The sequence below is a fragment of the Oryzias latipes genome, chromosome 8 (assembly GCF_002234675.1).
Source record: "Oryzias latipes chromosome 8, ASM223467v1".
Taxonomy (NCBI): domain Eukaryota; kingdom Metazoa; phylum Chordata; class Actinopteri; order Beloniformes; family Adrianichthyidae; genus Oryzias; species Oryzias latipes.
Window position 1 is genome coordinate 10,240,936 of NC_019866.2, and position 23,156 is coordinate 10,264,091.

A 23,156-nucleotide genomic window follows, 5' to 3' on the forward strand; every position below is an offset into this window, starting at 1 on the left:
ATATATATATATATATATATATATATATATATATATATATATATATATACCAAGACATTCCATAAATAAACTGTCGGAGTAACACTACATCCTGCAAATATATATATATGCATATATATATATATATATATATATATATATATATATATATATATATATATATATATATATATATATATATATATATATATACATGTAATTCCTAAGTGTTTGTAGCGTTTGTTATTTGTTGATGTATGCAGATGTCCATCGAGGGTTTCGGCCTACAGGTCTTTATGTGAATTTGGTTCTGGGCTGTTTACAATTTTTGTTCGCTTGAGAATTATGCAGTTTTTATGTATTTTACGTAGTTTATTATTACTGCGTAAACCTTATGCAATAAACCATACGCAAATGTGTTGCTTTCCACGTCCATTTCACGTATGTATAACAGACTTTTCACGCGTGTAACACAGATGTATAACTTTTTTATCGGGTATATTCACTAATTCACTAATGAATTGCATACAAACAGCGCAATAACCACGCACAGTTCATGTTCTACATTGATTTACATGTTCTTTGCGAGCTTAATTCGCATTACTTTCGTGGTTTTAATGTGGTTAATTTGTGATAAATTTCTATGTAAAGACGACAACTTTTCTCACTTTTTCCACATATATTATGACCAATTTTCTTTTGTGCAATATGCTCAAAATGTACGTAGTAGCTGTGTGACACGTCATTTAAATTGATATTTTTAGATAGAAATTTATTAAACCTTACTACCATTAATGGCCCCAAAAAAAAGAATAATTCTTGCAAATTAGGAGGAGCCTATGGAGAGTTGAGCTCCCTTTCAAAAAAGTACCTTGGAGCTCCGCCTTCTCACAAAAGAAAAAATAAATAAAGAAGGAGAGCATTTGATTGCATCCATACATAACTCTAGAAGTCGAAATAGAAAATAATAATTATTGATTTAAAATTATTTCACAGTCAAGTTGGGCTCTGGAAAAGTGTGCAAAAGAATATAGTGACATTGCAAGATACTTTGTTTAGGAATATATTATATTTTGTGACAGGACACATGAGCAAAAGTCAACAATTTAAGAGTAATGAAAATTCTGTTGTTTTGCCGTTTTTATGTACCAGCCCTACACAAGAATTTTTACAGCAGGAGACACTTAAACAGTCTAGTCCACACATGTGTGTGGTCACAACATCAAAGGTATTGTAAGCGCATGGGAGACCAACCCTTTTCCCTTATTTCAGGCCCCTATTTTTGACATTTATCTCTCCTGTTTCTCTTTTTAATTAATCTCAGAGTAATCGTCTAAAAACGATGAGTACCAAGACACAGTGGTTACACACATTGGGTTTCTAAGACTTCTTAGAGCTCTAAAAAAATCTGGTATACGAATATTAGGCCCACTTGAAGATATTAAATAATGGTATTCAAAAATCATCCCACAGATTGTCATTGTAAGACTCAGAGAAGCTGAGAGCAGCAGGTATTGGTGAAAGCTGCTTCTTTATAGGGTTAACCACAAAGGATAGTAGTTTTGCTTGAGTGGTCTAGTGCCTATTATCCATCAAGATGGCCTGAGATGTGACTTTCCAGAGGTTTTTTTTGTGGACATCCCATGCTTCATATTTTTTCTCTTCCACTGACAGCAACTTTGGTCCTGCTCACGAGCTGCAGAGACAGTACAATAAATAAAAATCTTCATATTAAACTGAGGATGAGACAAATTGAAACCAAGTCAGCATCTATGCAGTCAGAAACCTTTTCCCTCTAGGCTAATTTTGTAAGAACTGTTGTTTGTCGTTTCTCATTGTCTGAAGGTTTCATTGTCTTTCTTTTTTGTGGGGAGGTAAAAATAATATTAAGAGCGATGACGATGATGCCAAGCCTAATAAAAGTAATGGAGGTGATTATGACCGGGATTATTACTCAGTTGGCAATGGAGGCCATTATCTCTATTGCAGTTTAATTGCATATAACGCACTAAGAGCATGATTGAATCCAGACTGTTCATCAACCACATTCAGCTGTTCCCTCCTCAAGATAATTGCATATTGTCTTTTTCCTGTTTTGCATAAAAAGCAAGTCATCAAAATGAACGACACAATTACACAGACTCTCGCCTGCTCTCTCTGGGTGTCAGGAGCCCCCTACCAGCAGCAGCACAGGCACTGACTTGTACGTGTGTCAGCGCATTAGTGTCTTACTTTTAACCACAAAGACATGCTGTCATTTTTTTTCCCCCTTCAAATGTGTTTTCAAGTGGTTGCCTGCATGCAAATCCCAGTAGTTTAGCTGAGTTTTTGAAAGAATACTATTATTTTGAAAATTTTCAACTAGAGTGAATTTAGAAATAAAATGTTTTAACATGTTTCTGTTGATCTGAAAACATTATAGTGACTTTTGGGTCTTGTTCCATTTCCTAAGTATTTGGATTTATTCAACGTATTTAGTCTCCCTCTAAATGACAGAAATGTATAAAACAATAACCTTGAAATTGTCCATAAATGAAGACCAAAAAAATAAAATTTTAAAGTAGAAAGTTGTTTATCGGTACAAGATCTGTCTTGGTCCCTAGGTGCTTGTATGTTTTTTGTTTTTTTTTGTCACCAAGCATTTGTTTCATCTTAATTTGAAACCTGGTCTTGAAATAACTTGATAATAAAAAAAATACACCTGTCAGATCAATGCATTTGAAGTTCAAGGTGTCACATGCTCCCATTTTGTCAAAGCTGACGACATTTCTCAACATGCACTAGTGTTCATGCAGTGATGCAACAATGCATCGGATTCTAGAGGTTGTTGATTTAGTCTTGCATTTAAATTCAAAATATTTGGGATTTTTTAAGCCTTTGTGTCTGTTTTTACATAAATGTCAAATCAAATCAAATTTTATTAATATAACACTTTTCATATAGAACATAACACATCGTGCTTTATTTCACATGCTTGACTGAAACAGCATTTAAAAATCATTTGGATGAATTAGTTAATTTCAATATTAGTGTGGTCTTTAAAGTACCGTCTATTTAAGATCTAATAAAAGAAGCATGTCTAAAGTCTGGCGCATTGGCCAATGCCCTTTAAATTCTACCATCCCACAGACTCCTGTCACAAAATCAACAATATGCTACTCCCAGCACTTTCTAAGAGCTATGTGTACAATTTCTTGATTGTGATTGGATAAATCATGTAATAAGCCGTTGTAATCCTGTGGTAACAATCTGTGGCTACCTGAGCTTCAGGGCCAAATGAGAAGAAAATAATTTATTTGTGGCTCTGATCAAAGCCAACATGCTTTGTATTTCAGAACATAATAACTGTGTGTGATTTTCCTGTTCACATGATTTTACTTTAGAAGTTTACAGATTATTAATTATGAATATTATGTAACATTTCATATGAATCCAGATGTATTTAGGGTTTTCTAGTATAAAACTAACAGTATTAAGATGTATGTCTGGTTTATGAAAAAATGAAAAGTATCCCATTGCAATAACACTTTTATAAAATAGTTTAAAATTGGTTGGCCCTTACACAGTTCTACCTCACCAAATCTGCGTGAAAAGTTTGGACACCCCTGAAATAAAAGAAAATGTATAGCTTATGTGTTTACAGTTACTGTCAGTAACCATTTACATCCAGGAAACGCTCACACAAAGAAATATAGTATGAAAAAATCTACAACAAAGTCATCTTTTTCCATTTAGGCAATTCCAGTTTTTTGGGATAGACAAGAAGAAAATCACACATTACATTTCCCCCTGAATGACATTGGAAGTGTTTAAAATTGGATAAATGTTCACACCTCAGTTTCTGGATTTGGCTTGAAGAAAAAAAAGCATCCGTCTCCGGACAGACCAGGCCAACTGACTGGAGATTAACTGGCTTCTTATATTATGCCAAGTATACCCGTAGTCTCATATCTCTGTCCTCATATAAAGACACCCTTGCACGCATACACAGTTGTCAGCGTGCACCTGCCTAATCCACTCCTTTTTGATATGCCTTTCCAAGCCTATCCTCTGTTGTCCATCTTTTCTTCTTAGAGCAGTTGCTGGGTTTTTCTTTTAGAGAGATTTAAGCTGCACCCCCCCCTTTCCCCCGTCTCTTCTTCCACACACCTGCTTCTTTCGTTCTCCTTTCTTTTCCTTGCGCCACCCTGTATCCCTTCCTTTCAATTAGTCAAACCTGAAGAGATACTGCACAGTTTTCTTCCCCTCCTCCAACAAACATCCCTCATCTGCTCCTCTCTTCTCCTCCCTTTCTGTGTCTAGATGGTTCTGTCACCTTTTCTCAATTAGCAGACCTGACAGACAGCTCAGCTTGCTCCTCCTTTCTTCTTGCTCTTCTTACGCCTTGCTCTGTCCATTTATTTCTCAATTTATGAGATGTTTAAGCCATTTCTGCAGCAACAAATATTTAGGTTTGAACCTCCTCTTTTTCTGATTTGACCAATATTTATCCAAATCTATTAGGATTCTCTTATTCTTGTTTGTGTATTTTTTTACACTTTTGTCTAATATTACATATACTTCGAAGAGTTTAAAATTTTCCTCTAAGACTCATCTCTGATACTCTGTCCTTTCTGCTCCTTCCTTGGAAAGAAAGCCATGCACCATGAACGCATCTTATTGACTGACTCATGCTGACATCCTTCTGTGTGTTTGTGTGTCTGTACCTGGAAGGAGCCATAGTGAGCGATGCTGCTGTACAGTCAGCAGACTGCACTAAGACCCTGCTTACGTTGCCTGCAGCAGCAGCTTCCCTTGTCCTGGCCCAGATTAATGGCTGAATGGGCTCCGCCGTGCCCAGCAGTCCCCCTCTTGCTACCCCACTGGAGTGCATGCTGAAACTGAGCGGGCTGGCATTATCGGGCACAGCCAGACCACACTGTGAAAGGGGATTACGCCGTCAATCGTCACGCTCACAAACAACATGCTGCAGAAGTAAAAAACAAACAAAAAAAAGGCCCCTTCCTGGCTTGGATAAACAGTTTGCCTCCTTCCCCCCCCCAAAAAAAAAAATTCACAGAAAAATGCCATGTTTCTTCTCCTTCAGTTGATGAATTGACATAAATGTGTTAGCGTATTAATCAGACACCAAAGAAAGAGTCGGAGACAAAAGGAGGAAAGAGAAAAACAGTTAAAAGTAAAGAAAATAGCAGGTAAATGAAGGAAAAAGAATATGCAATTAGGACTCTGTTGCCCTCCTCAGAAAGCAGCACCTCCTGTGTTATTGCAGAGCTGTTTACCCTCTCCGTGCATTTCATTAATTAAGATGGGAGGATGCAGGAGCTGCAATGAGACGAGGTCATTAAGCCCACCACAACACTCCTCCCTCCCCCTGAGCTGGCTCACAGCACTGGCTCCATTGTTCCACCAGCAGAAAGTGAGACATTCACTTGGAGCTCCAGTAAAAACTGCCGTGCTGCTCACGCTGCTAAATGAACTGCACCTGTTCTTTTTCAAATCGGGTCACGTGCTTGATAACACAGAAATGTCTGTCTGTTTACATGTTGTTCTCCATTTCCATCTTCCCTTGCTGCCTTTTTTTTGGTGAAACTAAAACAAATGGGCTAAACGGAGATGAAGAACTACTTAAACCAAAACGAACAGAAAAAAAATTTAAGGCAGATTTAAAAATACTATTTACACCCATAAATGGAGTCACTGTAATACAAATAAGTTGTATGTTAAGTAACATTGCAACACTTAATAATATTAAAACCTCAAAATGCTGCTATAACTGTCATGCTAAACATTTAATTCCTTTAAATTTAGATCTATGCTCTTGTATTTAACTATCTAGTTAGAAAGCATTGAGGTAAGATAATTTAGTTGTGGGCCTACAATTAACATGTTTAGATGTTGCAGCACCACTGTTATACTTGTGTTAATATTGCGATGGTCTGTCTCTTTCTTCTACCTTCATTTGTGTCCTACCAGTGAGCAACATCAAATTAGCCAGATTTACAGGCTGACAGCCCCCACATCCTTGTGACCAATGGTCCCTAGAGTTAGCCAATCAGCTCTCTGTTGATTGTTCAGACAAGCTTTACATCTATCCTTATCTGATAGAAAGAGCCAGAGGGGTCACTGGTGGTTCAGCCAAAGAGAGAAAAAGCCAAATTTCTCATGGTAAATGGTCTATACTTATTTTGCACTTTTCTATCTTCCTTAAAAGCCTAAGGCACTTTACGGTCACTGTCCTATTCACCCATATACACATTTACACAGTGATGGTGGCTCCACTTCCGAACGCTGGCGCCAACCTATAACTACTTGGTCCAATAAGGGGACACATGGGGAGGCAGTGGAGGAACTTAACCTGCAATCTTCCAATCAGAGATCGACGGCTGTCCCTCTGCACCAAGGCCTTATGGACAAATGTCATACATGACAGCAGTTTTTTTAATGCTTTCATTTTGGACTTAGTCCATAACTATACCTTTTATCACATTTTATTAACCCTGCTCCTTCGCTCTTTAGCAGGTCCAGGATATCCTAGATTCTCTGGAAGTCTGGCCCACACTTTCCTTCCAATGAGCCACTTGGATCACCACGCCAACAGTGGAGTTCTTTACGGGCAGCACCGCTTCTACGACACACAAAAAGGTCAGAGGTTAAAGAGCTGAAGTGTAACCCAATCATATGAATGACATAGTCAAAGCCTATTCATCCCTTAACCAGCTCTAATAGGGGTGTGAACCTGAACTAGACAACTTTTGGCATTACATGAATACAGAACAGTTAAGTTGGTAATATACTCTTGGGTTAAATTACATTTTAGTAAAAACGAACTTGTAAGGCAATTTTATTTTTCCTGTAAATTGATTTCATCTAATGATTTCAATAACAATGACTGAGCTGTTTTATGTCCTTCTATAGAGAACTTCTATCTGCGGGGTCTCCCATCTCAGCCACCGCTCATCTCAACCAACCATAGTATGCCGCAGATGTCCCGGCCAGGTTCAGGACACTCTCAGGGGTCCTGCAGCAGAGACAGAGATTCAGGAATGGGGGCTGGAATACACAAAGGACTCAAGGAAGGGTCTGTGGAAAGGGGGGTGATATCTGTCAAGGACAAAGAGAGAACCAGTAGCAAACAAGAAGCCAAGGAGCGACAGCAACAACAGCAGCACCACAACAACCCGACTCGCCAAACCACACATCAACACCATTCCCACAACCATCCGCAGCACCCCCATTATCCTCAACACCCCCTTCCCCTGGAAGATGTCAACAGTCGAGCCCTGGAGAGGCATAAGGCATCACTCACAATGGAGTACAGCAAGGACCACCCACAGAACATGGGCAAGCCTCTTAGTGCCTGCTTACACAATGGCAAGATGCAGAATGGAGATGCAGGAACTGGGCCTAAGGTCTCTTTGTCCAGCTGTGGTGGGGATGGTACAAGCATTCGAGCAATAGGAGTTGGGGGGAGCACTCAGGGCAGACATCTGGGGTCAAGTGGTAGCAATCGCTGCACCAAAGAAGGGGTGAGTGGGGACATGAGGATCAGTGAGCAACCTGCAGACTGTCTAGAAAGGGGTCAGGCACCACTTCACCACTCTCTCCCTTACTCAGTACCCCCACCCTTACATATGGGTTCTGCTGCTGGAGCTACACACCCTCATCCCCATTCTCATACTCATCCCCACACACACCCTCATCCAGGAGGTTTCCACTGCCTTCAGCTCCACCCAAGTCATCCACACCATCCACATCACTCACACCACACACACCACCATCCAGACTTTTTCTGTTCAGCTCCAGCTGCTCCTCTAGCCAACTCTGCTTCCCAAGAGAGAGGGCCAGTCAATGTAGGGAGGGAGCCTAAAGCCACTGGGCTCACATTTGTGACATCAGCAGGAGACCTAGGGGACAAATCTAGTGGCTCATTCCAGGCTGGTAACCCTGAGTGTCAGGGTGTGGGAAATGGAGGAGGAGGCAGCAATGCCAAGGACAAAGAAATGCAAAAAAATGGAGGTGGGAACCATAATTGGCACAGAAAACATCAACAGCAGCAGCAGCAGCAGCAGCAGCAACAACAGCATCCTTACAAAAAGACAGAAAAGGCTCCAGATTGGATGCAAAACCATCACCAACATGTTCAGCCCTCACAGCTTCCTCCACCTTCCCAACAACCGCCCACACACCCACAGCAGCACCAAGTTGTACGGTCACAGAGTGCTGAGTGTATCAACAGTGGAGTTGACATAGACGTGTTTAGATCCTCATTACCCCAAGGACCCAAAGTTGGCCATTCTGTTCCTCATTCAGTAAATACTTCTCCTTACAGAGACTGCTCCCATCAGGGACCCCCACCCATCTCCTCCCCACTTGGGGGTAAAAACATGGGGCAGCATAATGGGCCTGGAGCAGCGCATTGCCCTGGTGGTAGCTGCTCCTTACAGAGAGATGGTCAAAAGGTAGCCAGGATTCGCCACCAGCAGCATGGCCATCCTGGTCCAGATGCTCCCTCACCAGCTGAGTTGAGTAATGGTCAAGAGCTTAAAAGAAAGATGGACATGTCTCCCTATGGATACAACAACAGCAGTGGACAGCACCACCAGCAGCAGTCCACTGTGCCACCATGGACTATGAGGCCCCCCCATCACATGTCACAACCAGAGGAGGAACAAAGGAAATCCTACATGGAGCTCGGGAGCACTACAGGGCAACACTCACAGCAAAAGCAACAGCAACCAGGAATCAGTCTGCCTCCTCCACAGCCTCCCTCTGCACCACTTCACAGTCAACCACAGCAGCAACCCGATCCCCAAGGTCCAACTCAGGGTGAGAGCAGCGCCATGAAGAGCCTGCTAAAATACAGCAACCAGCAACAGCCACTGCTCCTCTCTCAGAAAAGCCCATTTGGGGGGCTGGGAAATCTCAAATCAGGTCCACCAGGGGGTAGCTGTGCCCTACAGGGTAACAAACAGACTCTACCTTCCAGGAAGGGCCCAACCAACGATGGTGAGCGCCCTGAATACCGAAGCAGGGAAATGGGTGATTTGTGCCACGGGGAAAGTGAGGTTCGGCAGCCACCAGTGGGGATCGCAGTGGCAGTGGCTAGACAAAGAGAGCCTTCATGTCGTTCAGCGGATACTCATCCCAACAGCCGACACGGGAGGGTGCAGCTCTCTGTGAAAGGTAAGCAAAGCTAATGTTAACACACAAGGGCACACAAAAACAATATATTTTTAGTTTAAAAACTTGCCTCTGTAGCACAATGTGCAGTCCCAAACATGATAAATGATTGTAGATTACTTTTAGAAACAGGCAGCTGTTTCTGATTAACTTAATTCCTGTCAGGGCTGATGATCAGAAAACAGTATTAATAATAAACTCTTGTTTAGAAATGCAATAAAAGACAGAAAACGTTGCACAAAGGCTAATATAATGTCCATATCCATGTTTCAGTTTACATTAATCGAGCTGATAGATTGTGTGAGGCTACATGCAAACCATTCAAAGGAATCCATATTTTGTGAGAAAAAAAGCTACATATTTTCTACAAAAACTGATTTATTTTAGGGGCTTTGACACACACATGACACACACATGTCCTGGATCTGAGCACTTATTTTTGTTGTAATGTATTAGAAAATAGTTGGTCCTTAGGAATTTTACAAACGTTGTAAATGAATATTGTTTATGTTTTTTTTTAGTCTATTATATATTCCCTCACATCTTGATGAAATAACTTAAATGTGTCAGATCTGATGTTTCGGCAATATTTCTGTTGAGGCTAAAAGCTATTAACACCTGAAATACATTAATTTGCAATACGTGTCAGTGTTTAGAGAAGAGGCAGGAGTCTGGGATTATGTCTCCACCAAGGAGAGAAGTAAAAGCTGGTTTTTAGCTGATGCTTTTTCTCGCAGGACCACCACGCACCATGTATCCCTCAGATCCCTCTGAGGAGGAAAGGAAGAGGATGAGTGACGAACAAATCGGTATCACTTGTCTGGACAGAGAGAGAGAAGCGTATATCAGGTAAAAAACATATGCTGCTGCTTTTGATCCAATTACCATTTAAGAATACATGTTTATGTGCAGTTTTTTTAATTTTTGGCTCATTGTTATGACAGGGAAAATAAAGAAAGGGTGGAGTTTGCAAGGATCCATCCAACCAACAGTTGTCATGGTGACCTCACTTCTCACCTCATTGTTCCTGGTGGAACTTCCATCCAGTCTGGCCAATTGGGAGATCCCGCTGCACACTCTGCTCACCACCATTGGATGCCAAGAACTGGAAGTCCGTCCCTCTGGATGACAGGACATTCTTACGGTAGATAAATAACTATTGATTCAAAGAGGCTCAATGACCTCCTACTGTGAAAATATATATTTGTACATAAAGCATTACCTCTGTATGTTGAAATGATTTGTATCTTAGTAGCACAATTTAAAGAACTCTGTCTTTGAAACAGGCATAGGCCATACAACTCTGCACCAGAACCTACCACCAGGTTTCTCTGCAGCTATGCCAGGCCCTCTGCAGCCAGTCCTTCCTCTGCCTCAGGACCCCTCTGCTCAGCTGGTTGTCCTGCCCTCTGAGCCTCCAACCCATCCAGCTCCCCATCATCTGGGTATGCAACAACCAAATGAGCATATTAATTAAAGAAAATGTTGATATATTGCTTCAATTATGGCGTCAAATCCATCTTAAAATCTTTTACATAATTTGGAGAACTGTGTGAGCAACTTTAGGCTCCGGAGCCACATGCTCTTTCACTCCTCCATTGTGGCTCTTTGACTTTAGAGAAAAATGCTTATAATTTAAAGAAATAATGGGTTTGTAGTTTTGATTATTCTGTTTAAAGCTTTATGTTTCGACATTTGACTCATTGGATAACATAAAAAATGATGGTTCTGTTAGAGGGGTTTAGTACAAGATCAACATTAAATCAACAATTGATCTTTTTGCAGTTACGTTTGTTTATATATTCAAAAAAATGGATGCTACACCAGTATTGTCAAGTTTATATTTAATAGTGGAAGGAGAAACAGGATGAAAGAACACTGAAGTCATAATGACAGAAAATACCCTGTTTGACATTATTCATTCAATTTTATACATTTTTTAGAGGAGGATTTTATTTAATTTGGGTATATTTTATTTTGAAAGGAACTTCTCTCAAAGGTTATATATAGAAAATTACAATACTGTTATATTTCAATAATAGAAAATATGTATAAGCTATATATTATAAATGAATTGATTCATAGCCACTAAACATGAAACGCAAAAGTGGGACTTTTGTGCCTTTTTTCTGTCAACTAAAAAGCTCTTTCAGCATAAAAGGTTGCAGACCCTTTAGCTTTAGAAAACAACAAACATGTTTAACAAACGTAAGACGTGGACAGGGTTAATAAAAAGTAAAACAAATCTGTTAATCATCTGTAGAAGTTTGACCAAATCTGATGTGACTCCCAAAAAAGAGGCTGACCTAAGAAAAAACACTTGGATCAAAACTTTAAGGAGGGTAGCTCATTTTGTCTCATACAGAAGAAAAAATGTTTCCCCTTGCACGTCCCACAAAGCTGTCCTTGTAGCCACAGGCCGCATTTCAGCATTTACCATAACTTTTGTTTGTCTTAATGTTCCCAAACTCTAAAAATGTAATTCCTTAGAAACTGCTTTTACAGAATCGTGCATGTAGGACTGCAGCTGCCTGGGGAGATGTTTTGAGAAGTCAAAAATCATTTCTTAGAAGGGTAGACTCTGCTGTAACATATGAATACAATGTTTTTTAAATGATCCATAATCTTTGTTGCTGTTTTAAAATACGTGTGTGGGAGGCGAGTAATGATAGATATGGAAGAGACAAATGTTTTCTGCTCCCTAACGCATTCGAGTATGTATGCGTTGATGCCGAATGTGTGTATCTGCATGCACATTCTTTCATCACTCTCCTCCTCCCTCTTCTCATCAGATGTGATGGAGCAGCAAGGGCTGTGGCCTCCTGTGTACGGCGCCCGGGGCCCACCCTCCCACATGCAACATCCTGCTGTGTACTCCCGATCTCAGTTTCTACGGCAACAGGAGTTGTATGCCATCCAGCAGCATCAGCAGCTTCAGCACCAGAACCAGAGTCACCCGTCACAACAATCCCAGCTGCAGTCTCAGCCTCAGCAGCAGTCTCACAGAGCAGTACATGGCATGCAGCATCAGGTTCCTCACAGTGAACAGGTCAAACTTAATGAAGTCATAAGTTTTTATGTTTTCTAAATCTCATTTAATCAAGGATTAGGCTGTTTTTCTCAGATTGCAGTTTAAATAAGAATCTTTTTTCCTTTCCCTTTTCAATGAGCAGATACAGAAGAGACCAAATGAGCCCTCAGATCAACTAGAGGAACTCATTTCAGAGCCGCGAATGTCCAAACCTGCCAAGGCTTACCCCTACAACCCCCCACAGAGAAACGCTTCATCCCCTGGGGCCTGCGCCACTCACATGTCACCTTGTTACCAATCCCCCTCCCTGCGCCAGCATCCTAGAAGCACTCCTTCAACACCCCGCCCTGCCCCCAGCCCCGTTGCAGCAGTCCCTCATTCTCCTGCCATCAGTCCTGCTCCACCTCAAATGCTTAAGGGGGCTGAATCCCAAGACAAGAGAGGCAAAGGACAGCCCCCACAAGATTATCCAGAGTCTTTGGAGCCGGGTAAGCTTAAGAAAAAAATCGTCATAGCTTCCCTGCTGCCTTTGATGCAGTGCGCTGTGTGGCTTTGGTTACAGCATCATCCAGAACATTGGGTTGAAGCTAAGTCAAAGAGATGGCTGTCGACATGAAGCAGTTTTAACACATTTAAAGGATAGCAGAAAAGAAGTTTGCAAATAACATGTTTTACTGTCCAATGAATAGTTTTATTCAATAAAAACAATAAGTGAAATAAATCAGCTGATCTTAGATTACTGATTTGCCTTTTTTGCACATAATTTATATCCTAAGTATATCCTAAAACCTTGACTGAAACAGCTCAAAGCTAAAGAAAATGGCGGCTGTCTGCTGTGGTGCTTTCCAGTTCTGTTACCTTGGTAATGGCTGAGACGGGCCTCAGCGGTAGTCCTCGCCTCTCACGCCCTGCTCTCTGCATCTTTTTTAATGTGTGTCTAACATTTCTTACGCGGAAAAGGAGGCTTATGCTTTTTGATGAACTGAAGGTGTAGCTCACTGTAAATATCACAAACACACACACACAGTTCTTTGACGTTTTCTACCCCTGCTTCTGCAGGGAGATCAAGCCAGTGGGACTTCAACACTTTTTAATCTTGCTTTCCCTCAGTAGGGGGAAAAAAGATTAGTCAGTAGTAAGAAAAAAGGCTTAGCATAGATTTATTAATCTTTAAATGCAGAAATAAAATGATTTTATCTAATTAATTGATCATTTGGGTCTGTTTCTTTAGATTTACCTCCAGGATATACATACCCTGCTATTGCCATGGGCTTCAGACGTGGGCCGTCTCCACAGGATGTTCAACTGGCTGAGCCAGCTGACCTGGAAGCAGTCCAAGCAGAGCCTTCTGAGCATGCTCCTGAGCCCCTTGCTAGCCTGGAGGAGGAGTTAGCCTGCCAAGTGGTGGTCATGCCCCTCCCAGAGCCACTACCACTCAAGGAAGTGGAGCCAGAAGAAGAAGAAGCAGTGGCTGACAGGGTTTTGGATCCAAGAGAGGGGGTTGAGGTTGCAGTGGTAGCAGCCAACTATGTGCCTGATGAAGAGGAGGCAGATGAACCGGCTTCAGACGTCACTGGTCTACTGGTTTGTCCCTCAGCTGAGAATACAGCTTGTGAGACGGCTTCCTCTACAGTTCCCCTTTCAGCAGAGGAGCCTAAAAGGCCAGAAGCTGTAATTACTCTGGAGGAGGAAGATGACGAGGTGGCAGCGGGTGGGGAGATTCAGGTGGAGCATGATCAAAAGGTCAATATACCAGGGGAGCAGGAGCCAGAGCTGCCCGCCATCATTGAGCTTGACCCAGCGTCCCCTCCAGCCCCACAGCTGCAGAGTCCACTCTCTAAAGGAGCAAAGGACTGTGGGAGCAACATGACCCATGGTGAAGGCTCAGTGGATTTTGTGTGTCTGTCCCCTGCCTCAGCTTCGGCTTGCAAAACCATTGCCCAGCCACATAAACCTCTCGTGCCCTGCTACTGGAGTCTGGAGCTGCTGATCGCTGCCGCTTTTTGCACAGATGTACCCCCATTTCCATTGTTCCCTCATAGCCCCCCTTCACCTGCTCCTTTGCAGTGCACTTCTACCCAAGGTATGGCGCTTCTGAGCGAGCTGGCCGATCTGGAGCTACAGCAGCAGAAACGGACCAGCGGGAACAGCCAGGGTGAGGGACAATACATGAGCCCCCCACAAGACACATGACCCCACTCATATAAGCTGAACCCGCAACTCCACTTCTCCCAGTTTACTGAGAGATTAGCATTCTTCAAGACCTTTTTCTTATTGAGATTTATGCCATTTAAAAATCTCTTCTGCTGCTAGTTTCAAAAGCCTCAGATGGCATCTAACGTGCTTCTACAGAGCTCATCAACATGCTAGTGTGCTGATTCTTTTTAATGCAATTTTTGAATGCAGAATCCTCTCCTAAAGGTTGCTGGAGAGAAACAAATGTCCATCCTGCAGCTGTTCACAAGTGTGCAGCACAGCAAAGGTCTTCCGTCCCCCCCAAACACGTTCTGGTTAGTTGATGAGTAAACACAAAGGCAATGGATGGTTTCAACACCTTGGAGAATTGCCTGGCTAATTAGACCCCATTGTTTTAAAGTGCCTTTAAAAGCTTTGTTGTTTTTCAAAGCACAACATGTTTCTTTTTTTTTTCATTCATGCAAAAGATGTTTTGTGTTTACCACGGCATCCTAATGCATTTAATGGTTCCCAAAGGAGACTTTTGGAAAACCGGCATCAACCAACAGTAAAAAAGTGATGTCATGTTTGTGATGTGATACGGTTGACAGCTGAGAAAAGTGGCAGCCTTACAGTCACAACAACAGTCTTTACTTAACAAGTGTTAGAACAAGTAAAAGAAAGAAAAACATTTATTCAATTTGAAATCAAAAAGTGCCAATTTGTTGACAAATCATGTTTCCCGGAAAGCTGTTGGGTCAAAGATAAAGGGGCATAGGAAGCACTTGGCCCAGATGGCCATTGATCTTGCGGCATCTGGTGAGTCCATATTGATATGACCTCTAAAATGATAAGCTGCATCCTCCTCGTTCAGTCTCAAGTTTCCCTGAGTACTTTTACACTCCATCATGGAATTGTAGTAGAAATAAAATGTCTGAGTTTGGGTCTTTAACCTTCATTAGTCGCTGAACTCACCAGTGAGTCATATTGGCTGCCCCCCCCCCCCCCCCCCCCCCCCCCGCCCCCCATTAGCATTGTTTTCTTTCAGAATTTAACTTGGAGGATGAAAAAAGGTTCAGCTTTAAACATTTTGGGTTGAAACAAACATTACAAAAGTTATGACACAGAACTATGACACGCCTTAGAATAAATCCTTGAAACTATGTGTATAGTTTAGTGGGGCTTCGCCCGTTTGTTTGTTTTTTTGCCATTCTTTGTGGGTTCATACTGTTTTATTTTGTCTCTACGTGTTTGATCTTTTGTTGTAAAATATAAGAACTATTTCATCTGAATTATTATGATTTTTCTATCAGCAAACATTTGAACATTTTAATACTCTTTTTTGGACAGTTTAAGGCTGATCCAAATTGTTGTGGATCGTGGAATTATTGTGTAATATCATTAAACATTTGTCCGAAAAAAAGAAACTGGGAGTTGTAATAAAAACTAGCATTGCCAAGAAAGATACATTAAAGATAAATTAATTGAGCAAATTCTAGTAGACAAATTGATCAAAAAGGCCCTGGACTACCAAGGGTTAACAGCAAAAACAGTCAAAGCAAGTATTCATTTGTGTTACAACTAGAAAAACTAGTTGTAACTTAGAATTCATTGCGATATTTTTTACTATGAAATCATGAATTTGTTCAATTGTACTGTCTCGTAATCCAGAAAATTCAGAGGTGCTGAAATGAACCTTTTGTTTGTTTTTTGCCTAACAGAAGAAGATCTGCTCATGTTAGACCTTCAAAGCCTTGCTACTTTGGCCACAGCTCGTGCCTTGGAGCTGGGAGCCCAAGACAGCATCAGCCTGGGTTCAGGACGACACTGTCCGGCTCGCAGGATCTTCAATTTACGACGAAAGTGCAGCTGGGCTCCTCGAAATGAACCAGTAAGACCACAACCCATCCAGATTCTTTAGTACCTAAAGGCTATCGTTGTGTTTGCTAGGAAACTCTTATGGTTGCCTCTCACCTTAGCAATATAACAAACTTTGTGTATCTCAGGTGTGCCCAGCTAAAGTTAACATGGAGGCTATGGACGGACCTGAACTTGCAATGCGTGTAAAATTGGCTGACATACAACGTCGTTATAAAGAAAAGCAAAAGGAACTGGTCAAACTTCAGAGGAAACATGACCATCAGTGAGTATCACTGTTTTTAATCCATTCTTCAGATGTGAAACGAGTGAAAAGAGTCGATTCCTCTTAATGTGGCTTCTATTTAAACTGACCCTTTTTCTCGTTTTGCCTTTTTTTTAAATTTGTGCAGGAAGGAGGAAACTCCGCGTAGCCCTGCACGGCGAGGGCCAGGCCGGCCGAGGAAGCGGAAACCCACCCTCACCACAGGTCCACTGTCCTTAACTGAGGGCCAAAGAAAAGTCAAGTGAGTATTTGTTAGTCTGTCTCTGCTGGCTGGCTGCAGTTCAGTCTTGCATGATAAGCCCCTCTGTACTGCCTGCATACAAGGAGTGCTTCTCACTAGCAAAAACAGGAAATGGGAGAACGGATGAACCCTTCTCAGATTTCTCCTCTGAACTCTTCTAAGCTAATGTTCATAGAATATGAACATGGTCTTTGTTGTTTGTGTTTGCTGGTATTTACCTGATAAATGAACTGCAATTGATAACTGAAGTCGGATTCATTTGGACAAGAAATCTCAGCGGCGCCGCTGTGGCTCCATTTGAACTTCCCTGAACTTGTTTTGGAGTGTGAGAGCTAACAAGCAGATGTCGGTAAACTTGATCCAGCTAAGATGTATTTTTAATTATAGAGCCCCCACTTAAATCTGAATTTGAGAAACCAAAGAAAATATGCAAGTCTATATAAGTGTTTCTAAGAAAACTGAGACATTTTAATTCGTCCATTTTTTGTCTATAATACTACCATAGCTGTTTGGAAATGGTTGTTAGGGCCTGATAAGGCAGAGGGTCACTGGGGATAAAGGTCAGGCTTCATTTAGGATTCTCATGAGCATTTGAGAAGGCTTAGGGCACCACATGCCACCTTGCAGCATCTCTTCTTTCCCAATACTCCATTCTTACTCATAAATCTGGACAAGCATCCAGTGTTTCCGGCTGCCCCTCTGGGTTGTCACCTCCACTTTCCTTCCACTCGTGTACCCCTGCCCTCTTGCCAAGCCAGTGCTAATCAGACTGGAGATGCTGATGCTCGGTGACAATGACGCCCAAATGTAAGGGTAGCAGACCAAGTCCCTGCAGTGAAATACAGCAGATAGAGGGCATTGCTGTGTTTCATGTAAAATCCACTTAACTCCAGGCATCTTCCTCCAAACTTTGAGTTTTATCGTTCTTCAAGGTGTGCTCTTTTCTACAAACAGCACACAAGAAAGGAATGCTCTAGAAAATCAGGCAAGAACAGGATTTGCTGCATCAGTGATATAACTAAGAGTTAAAGACAGTAGGTTTGAGTTTACCCATTTGGCATCTTTGTTTTGTTTTGCTTAAGCCCTATTAGAGTTTAGAAGTTTGTAGGTGTAAAAATGCTTTAAAGCCTCCTTGTTTGTGCAATATGACTCAATTATGCAGGCCTTGTTAGCCTTTATTCATGCATTAGATTGTTTTTTCTATGTGTGTGCGGGTTCTGCTTGGCTGCAAACACTGCTAATCAATTCGCTTTAATTAGTCAGAATGCGCTCAGCCCTACCAGCCCCCCCACAGAGGGGAGGGACTCTGTCACATTATGTTCGTCAGTGGCGGAAGGCAGAACGCTGCAGGATCTGCCTCACAGGAGCGACTCACACTTCACAGGCACCTCTGTCACTCAGTCTGTCAGTGGGCAGACAGTCCCTCTGCCTTTCTTCTTCCTTCACATACACTAGTGCACATTGATTATGAGATGTATCCTCTGTCAGCTTAGGAAGTCCCTGCTAATACATGGATGAATTAGGACAACCCTGACAAGGCCAGGCACTTTATTGTGTGTTATTTCAGAACCTCTGTCATCAGGGAGAATAAAACCAACAAACCATAAATCTGACCATTAAGTTGATTTCGCTGGAGCAATCATTTGTCTGGCAAATGCTCCATCAAGGTTGACTTTGATTTATGGATGACTAATTCATGCCAAAAATTACATTCATATTTGTTTAGCAGCTAAGGTTTTTTTTTGTAATTTCTATAAAACAAATCCATACAAGAAGGCTCAGGTGCTTGAAAAAGTGAGTGCGGCACCAGTCTGTTATTTATTTGTCATGTGGTATGCTATTAAAAAAATGCAATGAGTCAAAATTAATTCAATACAATGTAGCATTTTCTTGAAGTCCTAAGCTTTACTTCACGACCCACTCCGGTGGTTATCCCGATGATTATGATGATGGAAGACATAAATTAACAGAGTACTTTCAATTCAGTAATTTAGAGGCAAAAACTATTGCTGCTCTGCAGAAACTATGTTCTAAGATATCCTGGGGATTTCTAGCTGTTATAGTGTTATATTTCAAATTGTGTAGGACTGTTTTGATCCAATACAGTTCCAATCATTTAAAAAAAGGTAATTATGCTTTGACAAAGGATTTTTGTTTTGTTTTAGAAATTTAAAAAAAGTTTAACTTTGTGAATGGAGATAGTCTGCCTATTTTCCCTTTTTCTGTATCAAACACTGTAGAAACTATTTATAATCCAGCAGACTGAAACTTAAGTTTTGAGTTTAAAAAAAAAAAGAAACAAAACTTAGCTTTGATGCCATTACAGTCCTGCATAGATGCAGTTCCTTTTAACGAGAGCTTTGCTCAACACGCTCGCTTTCTTCACCAATTATACCTTTAAAACTGGACAACCCTGTCGCCCTCACTTTGAAGATCTTGCAACTATTTAAAATGTATGCTTTGTATTTCACGGTTTTTTCTTAAAAAAAAACAAAACAAAAAAAACAATAGTGCACAAACAAGTTTGGATCAACTTTTTTCTATTGAATTCAAGGTATTTCCAAATCAAGAAATGCTTGGTTAATCCTTTGTACGAGCGTAGCCAGGCTTATGTCGGTGTGCTATATGGGATTGCTGCAGGAGGAAAAATTCAAGGGCATTCGGAGTGTTTTGCCTGTTATGCAGTACACAGTACATTGTGGTGATGGGGGGGGGACTGTGCCACAGTCATGCAACTCATGGAGAACATCATGCAGCTGAATACAAATGCAGTGTCCTTAAAACAGTTCGGGTATCCTTCAAAGGGATGCAGAGCCTTGCAGGTCACAAACACGCTCCCTTGATAAGGTCCTAGTGCAGACCACACCACCCTCAAACAGTCCTTGGCTTCTTGTTAGATCCTAATTTTTTTGGAGTGCGCTGTTCAGACACTGAGCCTTCTTTGTCCTTTTTAGGCCCGCTGTTCACCAGACAAAGAAAGGAAAGTTATTAGATCCCACAGAGAGGTGACTCAACTCAGTTTTTCTCTTATGATGTCCTACCCCCTCCTTTTTTTACTTTCAAGTGATCCCCATTCTCCTCTGATAAATGCTTTTTTCTTGTTTTTGACTGACAGGTTGATGGGGGCGGGGCTTGGCTTGTCGCCTGAGGACCTCGGAGGGGGCGGGGAAAGCCAGAGAAGGAAGAAGAGGCTCTCAAGTCAAGGCTTTGAGCGACTCAGTAGCACACAGGTCAGTCCATGTCCTAGTCCTTCTTTTTTAGCAAAAGTAAAAAACGTCAACATTCTTTTTTTTTTTGCATTTGACATAATCCATTGGTACACTGTTTTTAACAGGGTGCTACCCTCACAAGCCATCCCTCCTTTTTCTACATTAATGCCTTCTTTCGCTGGGGCTTTGTCAATTTATTCCTCTGTGGTTTGTGAGTGCAAATGAGGGCCCTCTTCCTCTGACACTCAGAAGACTCTGAAGCTGCTGTAACCCGCTCTCTCAGTCTCTCATCTGTCTCTGTTGCAGCAGATAAAAGGCGGCAGAAAAAGCAGTCTTCACAGCGTGCTGAGCTCCAAGCTGGCTGGTGATGTAGCACAGCTCAAACAGAAGGCCCAGGTTAAAAAGAATCTCTCAGGAACAGGCCCCAGGGACAAGGAAGTTTCCCTTTGTAACCCCAACCCCAAGAATGGCTTCAGGAACAAGAATTCAGTCAAAGCTGAATCCAGGCGGGAGTCTGGGGGACAGAGTGATACAGGTAAACACTGCTAATCAGGGCTTTGGTTGTGCTGATGCCGTTTTCTTTTTCCTGCTTGTCAACGTTTGTTTTGCCCTCTCCTCAGCAGCCAGTGTGGACAGTGTCCCCCAAGACAACTGGGCTGGAACTGTGCGTGGTGGACATAAAAATGGATCCATCACCTTCTCGCAAGGATCCTCGCTGATGAGTCAGCAGAAGGCAAAGGTTCATGGGAGCCAGAGGGGGAAAGTGGTGGAGGAAGAGAGCTCCTCTGCAGAAAGTGACTCATCTGACCAAGGCAAGGCAGTGAAAATAAGAATGTCTTGGGATTTAACTTTGAATTTTAGCATCTGTGTCGAGAAGATAAACGCATATATGCTGTACTTTCACTATTAGAAGCAGAAGAAGAGGAAGACAGTTATGAGACTGATGAAGGTCGAGATTACAGGCCCCAGTCCCCCAAAGATGTCACTTCCTGCTCAACTGTGACGGGCCCCAGCCCTTCATCTGTGGTGAAACTGGAGGCCAACCAAAAGGCCAGGAACAAGAAACGGAGACAGGAGCTTTATGGTGAGGCTGCCCTTTGAAAACAATAAGTCCACCATTCTGTCCCACATCCTCATGGGAAACATCTGTTTTCTTCTTCTCCTCCTTTCCTGTAAGTTCAGTCTAAATCCGTGTCTTTATTTTGAACCGCAGGCTCCCAGAATTTGTCTGGAACAGAGGGGGAAGTCAAAGTACGGAAGAAACCCACCTGTCGGCTGGGTATAGCCACTGCAGTCAAAAACCATCAAATCCAGCAACCAGAAGGAGGAAGAAGATCGTGTGGAGCCAGATCCAAGGAACCACGATGGGGGAGCCTTGGTACAAGAGGCAGCCGCTTCAGGAGAAGCATGGGACTGGCCACCTTTCCAACGACCAGTGAGAGGCTGAAGAGGGCGACCCGCAAGAGCACCATCCTGAGAGGAACTATAAACAAGGTGAAAATGAGGATTAGTATCACCCAAACTGAAATGGATTCTTTTAAAACCTGAATTTTTTGTCTTTCACTGGAAAATTGTCTGCTGGACTTGACAGAATTGGATCCATTTTAAAATGTGCAAAAATATTTGCATTTATGGCATTTTGTGTGAATCAGCTTGAGGTTTGCTGGTTTATATCAGATGCAAAAAATTGTCATTGTTTAATTTGGTTTCTGTTTTCACCAATACTCTCCAGTCAAAGGGGCGAGCTGTGAGCCGTCTCTTAGAGAGCTTCGCGGCGGATGAGGGCTTTCAGATGGATGGCAGCAGCTTCTCTGAGGAAGATGACAGCAGCCATCGACAGAACAACAAAAGCCTCGAAGGTAGAAAAAAAATAATAAACTACCATTTTGACGGAGCTTTCAGCAGCGGTGTGTTTCTGTGTTGTCTAAATGTGATATCGGTCTCTACTTTTCCCTTTGCAGCTCCAAACTGTGTCCTGACCAAAGAACTTTTAACTGATGGACTGAAGGTGTTGATCTCTAAGGAGGATGAGCTGCTTTACGCTGCCAGGGTCCACAGTCTGGAAATCCCTGACATGTGAGTGATCAGTCAGGCAGCTCCACAGTCTTTCGGGGTACATTTCCTGTTTGGTGATAATGACATAGCTGATTTGTTACAGTAGAAGTCATTGATCTGTGGTGAAAAGGTTCCTAGGGTAATCATAAATCGCTCTGTATTATCTCACACCACGCTGCTCTTTCTCAGGGAGCAGAGATGCAATAACAGCAGCAGAGTGGGAGTAACCCATGATGTGGGATCCAGGATAGCATAAAACAGACCCCTAAATAACTAATCTGTTTCTTTTCTGTGCATGTTTTTCTTTTAGATTTAAAATCAGTATTGATGGGGAAAGAGGAAACCGCTCAAGAATCTATTCACTGGAACAACTGCTACAAGAGGCTGTGAGTTTCATCACTCTGTAAAAACCCTCTCAGTCATTTCTTTCTAGATTTTTAGCAACTTCTGCTCAACTATCTCTCTTCTAGCAACATATTTCAGTGTCTGTGGATTATTAAAGTCTTTTAAAGTCAAATGAACAAAAACTTATGAGAAAAATGTTTAGTTTTATTGGTTTAAGAAACTACAAATGTGTTTTTAACAAAGTTTTTGTTGCTGTACTGCAAAACAAGGTAGCCTAACAAGAAAATAACACTAATCTTAAAAGGAGTGTACTAGAAAGTATTAACATTTTCTTATACAGTAAGTCTTACATAATAAGAAATCTTAGAAATGAGTTCCAATCAAAGATTGTTAGATAGCATTACTTCAGATTGAATGCTATACAGCCCAATAATAAGTAATTTTTTGTTAGCTCTAAGCAAGTGGTTTGTATTTTTGTTTCCAAAGTAATGACAATGAATGCCAGTCTAACTTGTCAACACATACTGAACTTTAAAATGATCTCCTTAAGGCTTGGAACATCCTTAAAATTCATCCTTAAAATTTTAAAGCCAAAAATTACAGAGCTTCTTATTACATTCAGAAAATAAATAACAATTCAATTCTTGAAAATGTAAACCAAATGCGTTTAGATGTCTATGAACATTTTTTAAATCATGCAATTTGAATTTTTTGAGTCTCAATTTTTCTTTTGTCAAGAATCTGGAACAAAATGTTTTTGACTTATTTCTTAGATCCTATATCCAATGAGACAAAAAA

The 23,156-nt window shown here is 41.5% G+C and overlaps 1 protein-coding gene across 7 annotated transcripts in view; it reads left to right on the forward strand.

The window, feature by feature from the left end:
• Nucleotides 1-23,156, forward strand: part of LOC101172334 (BAH and coiled-coil domain-containing protein 1) — a 61,424-nt gene that overhangs the window by 32,810 nt on the left and 5,458 nt on the right. For 3 of the 7 annotated variants that reach the window (XM_023957528.1, XM_023957529.1, XM_023957533.1), the window contains 20 exons: nucleotides 6,496-6,621; nucleotides 6,895-9,162; nucleotides 9,897-10,008; nucleotides 10,104-10,303; nucleotides 10,446-10,604; nucleotides 11,952-12,208; nucleotides 12,333-12,678; nucleotides 13,422-14,345; nucleotides 16,087-16,256; nucleotides 16,372-16,508; nucleotides 16,636-16,749; nucleotides 19,704-19,754; nucleotides 19,865-19,979; nucleotides 20,265-20,493; nucleotides 20,579-20,770; nucleotides 20,869-21,042; nucleotides 21,172-21,452; nucleotides 21,691-21,817; nucleotides 21,920-22,034; nucleotides 22,324-22,399. In XM_023957528.1, coding sequence (XP_023813296.1) covers nucleotides 6,496-6,621; nucleotides 6,895-9,162; nucleotides 9,897-10,008; nucleotides 10,104-10,303; nucleotides 10,446-10,604; nucleotides 11,952-12,208; nucleotides 12,333-12,678; nucleotides 13,422-14,345; nucleotides 16,087-16,256; nucleotides 16,372-16,508; nucleotides 16,636-16,749; nucleotides 19,704-19,754; nucleotides 19,865-19,979; nucleotides 20,265-20,493; nucleotides 20,579-20,770; nucleotides 20,869-21,042; nucleotides 21,172-21,452; nucleotides 21,691-21,817; nucleotides 21,920-22,034; nucleotides 22,324-22,399 — 6,173 coding nt within the window. The remainder of the gene's footprint in view (nucleotides 1-6,495; nucleotides 6,622-6,894; nucleotides 9,163-9,896; nucleotides 10,009-10,103; nucleotides 10,304-10,445; nucleotides 10,605-11,951; nucleotides 12,209-12,332; nucleotides 12,679-13,421; nucleotides 14,346-16,086; nucleotides 16,257-16,371; nucleotides 16,509-16,635; nucleotides 16,750-19,703; nucleotides 19,755-19,864; nucleotides 19,980-20,264; nucleotides 20,494-20,578; nucleotides 20,771-20,868; nucleotides 21,043-21,171; nucleotides 21,453-21,690; nucleotides 21,818-21,919; nucleotides 22,035-22,323; nucleotides 22,400-23,156) is intronic. The other 4 variants (XM_023957531.1, XM_023957532.1, XM_023957530.1 and 1 more) reach the window with 4 other exon arrangements.